Raw genomic sequence first — 13,539 nt, 5'->3', positions numbered from 1 at the left:
AAAGTTCTAGGTGGTGGAATAATCAGCTTAAATTCAGCAAATGAGGAGGCTGTCGCTTGGCTGTGGGGATTTGCATTCATGACTAAATAATAAAATAGATTCTGTAAAAAGATGAGAATATATCTTTCATGTATTTTGCTGTAAACGGGAAATATGTCATTAATGTGCAGTTATAATTTTATGTATTTTATAATGACAGATAATCAATCTTTCAAATAGACACAACTGGCTGTATATATTTTCACATTTTAAGCCATTTGTTAACAGTTTTAAGTATTTGCTTCAATGAATTTAGAAATAAAACATTTTTCATTCTTAACTTAAAGAACCTAGTTAGTTTGTTTCTGAGACCAAGTTATACACAGTGAAGCATTTATGTATTAAGTTGACAATTTCTTATCCTGTTAAATTCAAATTCAATTATACCCAGTTCAGGAATGGCTTCATTGAAGAATCAGTTCACTTTTTCTGACTTGGTCATAAGAAATGTCTGCAAGACTCTCATGTGTTTTGTTATTTCTTGAAATGTGAACAACTATCATAGCTCTATTCTCAAGTTTTGTTCTTTCTTAAAACTTGACTTTATAAATAAATACTTCATTGAAAAATGTTAATTATAGGTTACTGATTTAAAAAATACTTCAATGTGCAATTATCATATAGCCATGCTATCGACAGGTCTATGTTCTCATTATAACTTCTTGTAATGCAGGCTGCCTTTGTACATACGACAGAGACCATCCGCCTACGTTATTTCATTGATCTAATGCTAGACATTGGTCGACCAATAATGTTAGCAGGAAATGCTGGAACAGGAAAATCTGTACTCATGTGGGAAAAGTTGAACAGTCTAAGTATTGAGGACTATTTGGTTCAAGCTGTCCCTTTTAACTTCTACACTAATTCTGCAATGTTACAAGGTATAATTCTCCAAATGTAGAAAATTTAAAGTTTTTGACTTGATACTACATCTTGCATTGTCATACTTTCCACTCAACATTTGTGGTTCAAGATGTTTACAAATGATTCAACTTCATCTTTGATACTGTTGCATCATTGAAAGTGGAAATGTGTGTGGAGCTTTTCCTCCAGTTGGTGATTTAATTGTCCATCACCACTCTCTGGGCAGGGTTTAAATCTGATTTATTGATTGTGAGATGGTTTAGCTCTGTTCATCGAATGTTTCTCCCCCTGTTAAACACATATGTGGAACTGTGTTATAGATTCATCAGGTTAGCATCTGATTTTTGGTATGGCTACTGCTATTTTTGGCATACTCTCCTAAACTTTTCAACACAGTTAATCTCCTGTCTTGTTGCTAGGGATATACCAAGGTATGAACTTTGTGTTTGAATAGAATTCTGCTAGTATTTGGCCTACATCACCTCATCCCCAGTTTTGAATTGCTAGATTGGAGAGACAATGGCTTAATGGTATTATTTCTGGGCAGTTAATCCAGGCACCCAGGTAAAGTTCTGGGATCTGGGTTCAATTCCTGCCATGGTAGGATGTGAATTTAATAAAAAATCTGGAATTAAGAGTCTAACAATGACTGTGAAATCATGTTATTGTCTAAAAGTCCCATCTGGTTCACTAGTGCCCTTGCCTGGCCTGACCTACAAGTGATTCCAGATCCACAGAAATGAGGTTGACTCTTAACTGCCCTCTGGGCAATTAGGAATAGACAATAAATGCTGGCCTAGCCAGCCATCCCCTTATCCTGTGAATGAATAATGAAAAAAGATCCATTCTGAAATTACACCATTTGATCTGATTGTTGTGCAAGACCATATGTCTGATGTATCATGTGCAGTGGTTACTCCTCCGATTAAGCTCATCAGATCCACCAGCTATAATTAGATTGAAGAGAGCTGATCAAGTAAGTAATTCCTCCAGGTAGTTCCCCACTGCTTCCCTAAATTGGCAGTCTCAAAACCAAAATATTGAGAGTACCGGACATCCAAGATACACAGAAAATACTGAAAAGATCGATATGTTTAGTGGCACCTGCAGAGAGTGAAATAGAGTTAATGTACATTTCCAGAACTTATTATATTTATTTAGTCTTGCAGAATAAGATTTGGCAAGCTTAAACAAATAATTGCACAGAGGCCAGTATTCCATCACCAAGTCACCCTTTATTTACATAGGCCTTGACCAGCCAGTTCAAAATCAATCCCTAAATTGAGGGATAGTAGGAGCTGCTGATGCTGGAGTCAAAGACTTCACAGTGTGGTGCTGGAGGAACACAGCAGGCCAGGCAGCATCAGAGGAGCAGGAAGGCTGACATTTCAGGTCAGGATCCTTCTTCAAAAATGGGGGCAGGGAAAGAAGCTCTGAAATAAATAGAGGGGTGGGCTGGGGAAGGTAGGTGGGATGGTGATAAGTGCAGGTAGGCAGTGATGGGAATTGGTCAGTGAGGTAGGAGGAGCAGATAGGTGAGAGAGAAGACAGACAGGTCACGGAGGCAGGGATGAGTGGAAGGGAGGGTTGGTGGTGGGATGAGGCCAGGGGGTGGGGAGGGTTTGAATCTAGTAAAGTCCACATTGAGGCCATTGGATTGTAGGCTCCTGAGGGAGAATATGAAGTGCTGCTTTTCCAGTTTCTGGGTGGCATCATTGTGACTCTGGAAGAGGCCCAGGATGGACATATCATCCAGGGAATTGAAGTAGTTTGTGACTGGAAGGTACTAATCGTGGTCTGTTGCATATGCTGCTCCTGATGTGGCCTCTTCTGCATCGGTGAGACCAAGCAGAGGCCAGTGCCCTCTGATTGGCCCAGATTAACAACCCCAGTCAAGGATTGCATAGTCAATGAGATTCATCCGGCCCTGATTAAATCACTAAATTCCTACACCACAATGTCCCACCCCCCATGTCCCTCTTACTGCTTCTCCTAGGACATTTTCGTCCCAGGTTCAAATCCTCTGACTCCAAAGTGGGTGCCATGTACTGGATCTTAGACTGCCTTTTGTGCCCGGAGGGTCTCGGGAGAGTTTCCTCTTCTTCCTCAAGTGGTAATGGTATCAAGGTTACAGCCATCTCAGACTCTGAGGTTTCTTCAACATTAGATGAAGGGGAAGAACCTACCATTTCTGACAGCCTTTCTGTCTGTTCTGAGGGGCCAGGTGTGTTTTGCTCCTGCCCTGTTTGTGTGGTAATATCTTTCAGGTGATCCACATGTTGTTTAGGACAGCCTCACATACACGAACTTTGCATCTCATGGGGCCTGACTTCATGTTGAACCCGCTTCATACTCATCTCAGACCATTTCCATGTTTCTGGCACCAAACATTTTCCCCTGAAGTAAACTGTCTCTCTCACCTAGCGGAGGCACTGGCATTCCTGTTGCTGTTTCCCCCACCTCTTTCCCAGGTCCGGGAATATCTGATTTAATCTGGTGTGGAGTCTTCTCCCCATCAGCAAATCTTCTGGAATTATTCCTATAGTTGTGTAATCAAACAGGAACTGGGATGATTTGGTATCTAGTGAAGCTGTAGGCTGTTTCTTTAAATGCCTTCAATATTTGGACTGCTCTTTTTGCCAGGCCATTGGGCAATGGATGGTATAGAGCTGTCTGAACGTGCTGAATGCCATTCCATTTTCGGAAATACTCAAATTCTCTGCCAGTAAATGACATCCCATTTTTTGTGACCAGTACTCTGGGAGTTGGTATATTGCTAACAATGGCAGCAGCTTTTCAATTGTCATTCCTGAGTTTGCTGAATGAATTCCATATGTGACTAACCATTTTGAATGGGTATCCACAATGACCAAGAACTTTGAGCTCATGAAAGGACTGGCATATTCAATATGTATCCGAGTCCAGGGTTTACTTGACCATTCCCACTAATGCAGGGGCCCTGCTGGCAGTAATTTTTGTCCTACTTGGCACTCCAGACACTACCCCACCATCACAGTTATGTCAGCGTCCTATTCTAGCTGCTTGATATAATTTCTTGCCAATATTTTCATTTTGTATACCACTGGATGACCCTGGTGGTGTTTAGCCAGTACCTGGCAGTGATATGCCATCCTTTACAGAGATCTGGCCTCACTGAGCCCAGAAAAGTTTCAGTCCTCGTTTTGAGGACCCTCCTGTTTCCCCCATTACAACCAGATGTTTTAGTTTTGCCATATAGGATCTTTTTGTGTCCACAGTTGGATATTATCAACGGTGATTGGAAGGGTATCGAGAAAGTTTAAAATTAGAACAGACTAATCCAGGGAAGGCATCACTGATGGAGTATTTGCAAGTGGGAGGCAGCTCAAGGCATCCATATTTGCCACTTGGCCTCCTGGATAGTGTTCCAAATTGCACTAAGGGCCCACCATTGAATTCAACCAGAAGCTTTGGGTGGCACAGCTTTGACTTCTTTAATTAGCCTAACAGGGGCTCATGGGCCTATTACAATGAGAAATTTACACCCATAAAGGCATTGGTGGAATTTCCTTACACCAAAGATGACCGCTAAATCTTCTTTCTCCATCTGGGTGTATTTCGTTCAGCATCAGCTAACGTCAGGGAAGCATATATTATTTAGTGTTGCCCTCTGTTGGGCCACTGGTTAGGCAGCACTACCCCGTATGGGGAGGCGTTGCATATCACACCAGCTCTCACTTGGGATCATAGTAGGCCAACAACTTAGGTGATTATTGCTACTTTTTCACTTCCCTCAAGGCTACTTCTTGGTACACACCCATTTCAAGGCTTTTTGAAAGGCCTTTTTCAGTAGCAAGTGTAATGGTGCCAAGATGGAGGCCAGGTTATGTCGGAATTTTCCATAATAATTCACCAACCCAACGAAAGGCCTAAACTCTGGCACAGACGTGGGAAACTTTGATCGCCCTCACATTATATTTTAACAGGTGTAACCCGATTTTGTCAACTCTGTACCCAAGTGGGTCACTTATGGTGCCTGGAACACACATTTTCCCTTCTAAGGTGAAAGCATCATTGAGAGAAATGTTTTAAGCACTGTGGCCAACTCTCCAAGTACTCTTTATTGGTCTTTCCTGATATTAGCATGTCATCTGGACAAACAAAAACCTGAGGTAGCCCTTGTAAAATATTCTCCATTATCTGCTGGAAAAGGGCACAGGATGATGACATCCCAAATGGCAGTTTTGTATCTTGGTACAAAGCCTTATGGGTATTAATTGTGGCATATTTCTGGGACTCCTCATCTAGCAGCAATTGGAGGAAGGCATGGCTGATAATCAGCTTCATAAAGGACAGATCCCCTGTCAGTTTTGCATACAAGCCCTCTATGTGAGGAATTGGACATTTATCCAGCTTCAAGAAATGGTTTACTGTTTGCTTAAAATCGCCACAAAAGTGAAACGAGCTGTTAGACTTCATAATCAAGACAACCAGTGCTGTCCATTCCTCAAACTGCACTAATTTGATGATTCCATCACTTTCCAGCTCCTGATCTCAGCCTCTAATCTTTCCCATAGCGCAAGCAGCACAGGAGAGGCCTTGCAGTATGGTGGAATTGCTTCCCGGTCAACATGTAAAGTCGTTTTGGCCATCTTGATAGTCCCCAGCACTTCCTGGGGAACTTCTGGGTATTTCATTAGTTTTCTTACTATAATTGAAATGTTTTGTGCCAATCAAGGTGAATCTTTCTGAATCAACTCTGCCCCGATAGGCTTGGACCCAAGTTTCTTACTGTAGTCTGTGGTTACTGCACCAATAATTGCTTCTCATAAGACTGGAACCGAAGTTGTATCCTTAATCTGTAACGATTCCCTGGTGTAGGTTCTCCGTCTGGTGACAGCTTGTGCAAACTTAAGGGTTGCAGTCCAGAGTGAATCTTTTTAAAGACTGGTTCCGCAACCACAGATTCAGCTGCTCCAGTTTTGAACTCCATCAGAAAAAAGTGACCATTTACCCAGATACTTATTTTAATTGGTTCTGATTTGGATGTGGCCAAGCAATTTAACTGTTCCATCCCACATGTAGGTGGACTTTCCAGGGTGTGCACTCTCCTGGATACCAGCCTATAAATTATTGTACTCAAGTCAGGCCACATAGGACTGTTTTGGTATCGCGATTCCCCATACCACCAGCAGCTTAAAGGCTTGCCAGCCAGGATCCTGAAGATCTTTTTAGCTTTTTGACTGAGGCTCAGATTTGGTGTAGAATTTTGCTGTTGGCTGACCGAGTGTTCCTCTGCTCAGGATATGCCTTGCGTGAGGCTCTGCAATTGCCGATATTCAAGTGGTGTTCCCCACGCTTAGTTGGACAGGTGCTGGTGTTCTCTTCCATTGGGATGCCCTGTAGCTCCTATGCTCCACTTACCACATTTTCTAATGACAAGGCCAGCTGCAGAGCCTGTATGAATTCCATTTGAGCTTCACCTAGTATGGATTTTTGTATGGTTACATAATTAATCCCACATACTAAACAGTCTGTCAGCATCTCATCGAGGTTAACCCAAAATAACATGCCTCTGCCAGTTGTCTTAACCTTGTTAAAATTGTGGATTGCCCTGGATCTGGAAAAGTTAAATAAAACTGATAGAATGTCAGAATTAGAGGAGGTTTGAAATCCCAATATCCCTTAACAAAGTACATCAACTCTTGAAAAGCTTTAGTATCAGGAGCCTCAGGGAAAGTTAAACTCCGGATAACAGAAGATGCAACGGGCCTGCAAGTCATCAGAAGGATTACTTGTTGCTTTTCATCTGCTCCAGTTCATTTGCTCAGAGATCATATTGAATTCCTTCTACATCCTGGGCCCAGTCTTCAATGGCAGGATTGAACAACTCAAGCTTCCCAAATAAAGGCATGATGCCAGAAATCCGTACCCCAACTCAAAGGCAACTTTCAAGCAAATCTTCAGGCCTATACTGTTTTCTCTATATGAAAATTGTTTGAAACCGTAGGTATAAATTGATTGCTACCCATTCAAAGTATTTAAGTGAAAAATGCTGTGAATAAAAGATTTATCATTACACTTAGTACATGTAAATTTTCATTCTGAATCCCTTACAGCTGTTCTGGAGAAGCCATTGGAAAAGAAAACAGGAAGAAACTTTGGCCCACCTGGGATCAAGAAATTAATTTATTTTATCGATGACATGAACATGCCTGAGGTAGATAAGTATGGAACTGTAGCACCTCATACACTAATTAGGCAACACTTGGACCATGGGCATTGGTAAGTAACCTATGTAAAATCTTTTAAATCCAACTGTATAACAGTGTATACATTTAAGATATTAAAGTATTGTAGATAGTTCTTATGCTTTATTTGCATTAGCCTTGATTTACTCTGCCACAACTTTTGAGTCATGCGTTTTATCTAAATACTTTATAATTAGTATGCCTCTTTCTCACTCAAGTTTTACAGAGACTTTAACTTTCTTCCTCCAGTAGAAACTGAGCAGGATTGAAAGCCAAAACCTAAAGCACAATTTCTAAAATATACCCCAGAAAATTGGCTTGAACCACTATTAATTCAGATTGTTTCACTTACTGCCCAGAAAATTCCTGGCTAGTGGCTTCAAAGCCACCCAATCTTAATGAGGCTTCAACTAGAAAGCTTCCTCTGGATGGCTATTTTGGATAAGCAGCTAGCCTGCGATTGTGAAGGGTAGGTGGTGCCTCACAAACCTTATTGAGTTGTTTGAGACGGTGACCAAACAGGTGGATGAGAGTAAAGCAATTGATGTGGTGCATATGGATTTCAGTAAAGCATTTGATAAGGCTCCCCACGGTAGGCCATTGCAAGAAACACGGAGGCATGGGAATTGGGTGATTTAGCGGTTCGGATCAGAAATTGGCTAGCTGTAAGAAGACAGAGGGTGGTGGCTGATGGGAAAAGTTCATCCTGGATTTCAGTTACCAGTGGTAAACTGCAAAAATCTGTTGTGGGTCCACTGCTGTTTGTCATTTTTATGAATGACCTGGATGAGGGCGTAGAAGGATGAGCTAGTAAATTTGCGGTTGACACTAAAGTCGGTAGAGTTGTGGATAGTGCGGAAGGATGTTGCAGATTACAGAGGGACATAGATAAGCTGCAGAGATGGGCTGAGAGGTGGCAAATGGAGTTTAATGCGGAAAAGTGTGAGGTGATTCACGTTGGAAGGAGTAACAGGAATGTAGAGTACTGGGCTAATGGTAAGATTCTTGATAGTGTAGATGAGCCGAGATATCTTGGTGTCCATGTGCATAGATCCCTGCAAGTTGCCACCCAGGTTGATAGGGTTGTTAAGAAGACGTACAGTGTGTTAGGTTTTATTGGTAGAAGGATTGAGTTTCGGAGCCATGAGATCATGTTGCAGCTGTACAGAACTCTGGTGCAATCACATTAGGAGTATTGCATACAGTTCTGATCACATTATGGGAAGGATTTGAAAGCATTGGAAAGGGCGCAGAGGAGATTTACCAGGATGGTGCCTGGTATGGAGGTAAGGTCTTATGAGGAAAGGCTGAGGGACTTGAGGCTGTTTTCGTTACAGAGAAGAAGGTTAGGAGACGACTAAATAGAGACATACAAAATGATCAGAGGATTAGATAGGGTGGACAGTGAGACCATTTTTCCATGGATGGAGATGACGAGCACGAGGAGACATAGCTTTAAATTGAGGGGTGATAGATATAGGACAGGTATCAGAGGTAGGTTCTTAACTCAGACTGGTAAGGGCATGGAATGCCCTGCCTACAACAGTAGTAGACTCACCAAGTTTAAGGGCATTTAAATGGTCATTGGATAAACATATGGATGATAATGGAATAGTGTAGGTTAGATAGGCTTCAGATTGGTTTCACAGGTCGGCGCAACATCGAGGGCTGAAGGGCCTGTGCAGTGCTGTAGTTTTCGATGTTCTATGTTCTATATATAAATGAGATCTTTTAGTTCAATTTGTCCATAAGAAGCAGGTGGTTAGCCTTTATTTCCTGTCTTCCCTCTAAAGAATGAGAATTCTCCTACCTATTAATGCATCCATCTAGATATGTCAAATATTTTAAAATAATGCTATCAGTCGAAGCAAATTAATTCATTAAAAAGTGACTAGTTTACTGTAATAATTTTCTTTATGAAAGGATGCTGTTAATGATTGAATTAATTTGACCTTAGATAACACATATATTTTTTCACCAGGTATGATAAGGTCAAGTTAACATTGAAAGATATTCATAATTGCCAGTATGTTGCCTGTATGAATCCCACAGCTGGCAGCTTTACAATTGATTCTAGACTTCAGGTAACCAGCTATATATGTTTTTTTTAATATGATAGTGTTCGTGATATGATAATGCCCAGATTTTCATGTATCAATTTATTCCTCTTCATTTTCCTCATTATGAGTTAGAATACATCACTGCAAGCATGACAATGCATTCAAAATAATGTGGTCAAAGGTCAGCATGTTCTATACAAAATCTCTAACTATGAATCAAAGATCTCAGAATTTTGCTCTCCTTGTCCAAAACATTATTTGCTAGAAAGTAAATCTATTAACTTGACTTACAAGCCTAACTTCAGAAACGGTGGTCAGAATTTTACCAAGAAAATGCAGGGTATTATGAAAAGGGGGCAGTGTGTTGTAAAATGACTTGTAGGTCAGGACAACATCATGAAGTGTAAATGGTGTTTTGCATGGGACAAGTGATGAACCAGATAGGGATTCTCCTCTCTATCAATTAATGGACAACATTTGGTCAGACAATCACAGACCACATGGGATGGATCAGAGCTTCAGCAGCTTTAAAATGACTGTTAAAGGCTGTTGCCTGCGGGGATCTTTAGAACCCGGGCAACTGTAACAAAGGAATTTCATTGACTGACAAGAGAGGGGTAGACATCTAAAGTGGATTTAAGTTGGCAGAAGAAACAGGTCTTCACTGCGAGGCTGTCTTTGTATAGATGTTCAAGAAGGGGTAGAATTGATCAGCTTCCCAGCACCCACTTACCTCAGCATTGTTAGCTTGCCAGCATCCAGTTGACATACTCCATCCCAATGGAGGCTCCTATAGTGAAGATGTGAACTGGAATGGGAGGAAGGGGCAGGCAATTACCCACCAACACCACAAACTGCTTGTTACTTGCTAGGCCAATTTCATGATGTAGAAATGGCAGAGGGCCACAGAGATGACCTAAGAGTGAACTGGTGCAGCCACCTACAAGAAGACACATGTAACCAGTGTACTGGTTGTACACCCAGCAGATGAATTAGCTCCAGTTTCGGAGTATTAGTGTCTCCAAAGACTGAACCTATTCCATGAGGCTGTCTCAGCCTATGAGACATGATGAAAGTGGAGGTGATATGTTGAGATTGCTATATGTGGGATGCCATGCACAGGGGTTGCAGGCAGTTGCTGCCCATCGAGTGCTCCCTGAGGTGCTGGAGACTAGTGTCCAAAATGGAGTTCTGAAGGAGAAAGTGCTAAGTTGGAGTTACCAGTTACTTGATGTGACTTTCGTTTCAAGAATTACCTTAACACCATAAGAAGTAAGAATAGGTGTAGGCTGTTCGTCTCCTTGAGCCTGCTCCTTCATTCAATTGGATCATCATCACAACCCACTTTCCTGCCCTTTCCTTATCACCCTTTATTTCCCTATTCATCAAGAATCTATCCATCTTAGCCTTAAGTATACACAAAGACTCATCCTCCACAGCTGTCTGTGGCAAGGAGTTCTAAAGACTCATAACTCACTGAGAGAAGAAATTACGCTTCATCTCAATTTTAAATAGGCATCAGAACCAAAAGAGTTCTGAGGAAGTGTCTCCGGACCCAAAATGTTAACTCTGTTTTCTCCACCACGGATGCTGCCAGACCTGCTGAGCTTTTCCAGCAACTTTGTTTTTGTTCCTGTGTTTAAATAGGTATCCCTTTATTCTGAGATGATGCCCTGTGGTCATAAACTCTCCCATGTGGGCAAATGCCCTCTCAGCATTTACCCTGCTAATGTGTCCATTTTCCATCCTGTGGATAGAATATTAATGAGACGAGATTAAGAACTAATGAAGGTGAAAATAAGCGATAACAAGGTACAGAGCTGGATGAACACAACAGGCCAAGCAGCATCAGAGGAGCAGGAAGGCTGACATTTCGGGCCTAGACCCTTCTTCAGAAAAACATCAGCTTTCCTGCTCCTGTGCTGGGCCTGCTGTGTTCATCCAGCTCTACACCTTGTTATCTCAAATTCTCTACCATCTGCAGTTGCTACTATCTCTGGTAATAAGCGATAATCTCCAGTGATAGGCCTGTTGTTGCTTTCTATCAAGAATTTCAATTTGATATTCAGGTATTGATTGCAAAATGCAAGTTTTTGCTCTTGATATCAAGAAATTCCTCACTCTACATCTCGTCTAGTTCAGAAAGATTCTGCCTTAAATGTCTGTCCAAACTCATACTTTAATTCAGTCTGGCAGCAAGAATTGAGAATTTCCAAATGTTATTTCTGCATTTTTGCATGCAATGTACCGAACTCAATTACGCTCCATGTAACTATCTTCACTTTTTCGACATTTACCAAAGTTTGACTAGCCTTATTTGACAGCTTCTGAACTGTTAACAGGGGTGTTGGGCCAACCTCCAATTTATACCCAACCCTGCTAGAATTAAAATTGCCCCATTGCAGGTGCTTTCTCCTAAGGCATGTATGCTAATTGCAGACATTTTTCCTGACTTCTACAATGTTGCCTTTCAGGTGAAATTCCAACCAAAATTCCTACACATCAGGCAAAAAGCTCATAGCAAAGAAACACAATGCGAACCAAGTGATTATTTAATCACAGTGGCTCAATATGTGCTATCAGAAATTGAGGGGAATTAGAGGGACTAATCAAAATATAAACATGCAAGGACAGTTACTATTCCAACATGAGTTTACAGCCTTCTAAGCAAATTCCATTTTTTACTCTCATTTTTGTCATGCTTGCTCTGCAAATTACCATTAGTAATTTGAAATGCTCAAAATAGTTTCCCAGCAGTTCTTAAAATAACAGCAAGTGAGGGAACTTCACTTAGCAACATTTTAGATTACAACAATTTTTATTGAATGCTAAAGCACTGTCCAAGCTATTTGGAGGAAGAAAAATGTTGCCTGTGCCAGCAATGGCTGCAAAATTAGTGACCTGGTGAGGCAACAACAGTTTTGGTCCCTGCTTGCATCGGAAAACATTGCAAGAGCAGAATATGCAATCACTGAAAGGTAAGCCAGTATCCGAAATTGCTCACAGAATGTGCGGGTAAAACCTTCCTTCATTCAAGAAATAGAAAGCATTATGAATCTAGATTGGCCTTGTCCTGTGGCTATTAAATGGATCACTCAAAAACGCTGAACCTAAGTTGCCTTTTATGACTTATGAGGCAAGTTTGTGGAAGTAATATTGCTGGGGCAATTAGGTGGATTTTTTTTACTGATCACAGCAAGGCAGAAAATAATATTACCTTGCACGGGTATAGGGATACTCATTGACTTATAGAATCCCTACAGTATGGAAGCAGGTCATTTGGCCCATTAAGTCCACTCCGATTCTCCCAAGAGCATCCCATCCAAACCCAACCCCCCTACCCAACTCTGTAATCCTGCATATCCTATGGCTAATCCATCTAACACATTTTGGGCTGTGGGAGGAAATCTGAGCAATTTTAAGCTTATTTTTAGCTTTTCTTTTAAATTAATGAAATCTACCATCTTCTTGCTTAATTACAAATATATTTATGCCTGCCTGCAGCTTAATCTGTTTAATTTTGGGGTAACCTACCTTCGTTCATGTTGCTCTATGTGCAATTTTGTCCATGAAGTAAGCAATTATATAATTTTTTAAAAAGGTCTAAGATCAGTTACCACATTATTGTACAGATAATTAGAGTGAAAGTATTTTATAATCTTCTATTTCAGCGTCATTTCTGCGTCTTTGCTGTGAGTTTCCCAGGACAAGATGCACTTCACTCTATCTACAGCACCATCCTTTCTCAACATCTAACTGCTCGAAATTTTCCATCAGCAGTGATAAAATTCCATACGCAGCTAGTCTCTGCAGCCCTTGGTTAGTCCATAAATCTACACACTAAATAAACTCTTACTTCTGCCGCATAGATATTATCATAATAATCAAGGACATAATTGTTTTATATTGCTCCTTTTTATAACTTGATTTGAGTCTGCTGATGTCTAAGTTTCTTACAAAGTCTTGTTTAAATTAATCTGATTTTAATGTGTTTTATATCAAATATCCAGCCACCTCATATTTCATAAAAATGGAATTGTACAAATGTTAATGATACCCAATACGGTAATTATTGCGGAAGGCGATGGCCTAGTGATATTATTGCCAAACTATTAATCAGAAACTCAGCTAATATTCTAGGCGCCTGTGATCAGGTTATTGCTAAGTAGGTGATGATTGAGGCATAATGGAGTTGGCTGCCAACTTTCCTTTCTCAGTGATATTCTTTAGAATTGTGCAGCAACAAGATATGGATAGCATTTCCTGATTTGCAGTTTTTGACCTTAGGCACAGGTAGGATTTAAATATGGTGCAGGTGTCATGAATCCTAGAAGGTACCTGTAGTT

The 13,539-nt window shown here is 40.8% G+C and overlaps 1 protein-coding gene across 1 annotated transcript in view; it reads left to right on the top strand.

Moving 5' to 3' along the window:
* Window positions 1-13,539, top strand: part of LOC125463872 (dynein axonemal heavy chain 17-like) — a 364,283-nt gene that overhangs the window by 198,224 nt on the left and 152,520 nt on the right. The window contains exons 30-33 of the mRNA XM_059653668.1: window positions 713-920; window positions 7,002-7,167; window positions 9,115-9,217; window positions 12,865-13,012. Of these exons, the coding sequence (XP_059509651.1) occupies window positions 713-920; window positions 7,002-7,167; window positions 9,115-9,217; window positions 12,865-13,012 (625 nt within the window). The remainder of the gene's footprint in view (window positions 1-712; window positions 921-7,001; window positions 7,168-9,114; window positions 9,218-12,864; window positions 13,013-13,539) is intronic.

Source organism: Stegostoma tigrinum, chromosome 22, assembly GCF_030684315.1.
Source record: "Stegostoma tigrinum isolate sSteTig4 chromosome 22, sSteTig4.hap1, whole genome shotgun sequence".
In the NCBI taxonomy this organism is placed as follows: domain Eukaryota; kingdom Metazoa; phylum Chordata; class Chondrichthyes; order Orectolobiformes; family Stegostomatidae; genus Stegostoma; species Stegostoma tigrinum.
The sequence above is the reverse complement of the archived record's forward strand: the minus strand, read 5'-3'. Positions and strand labels throughout refer to the sequence as shown.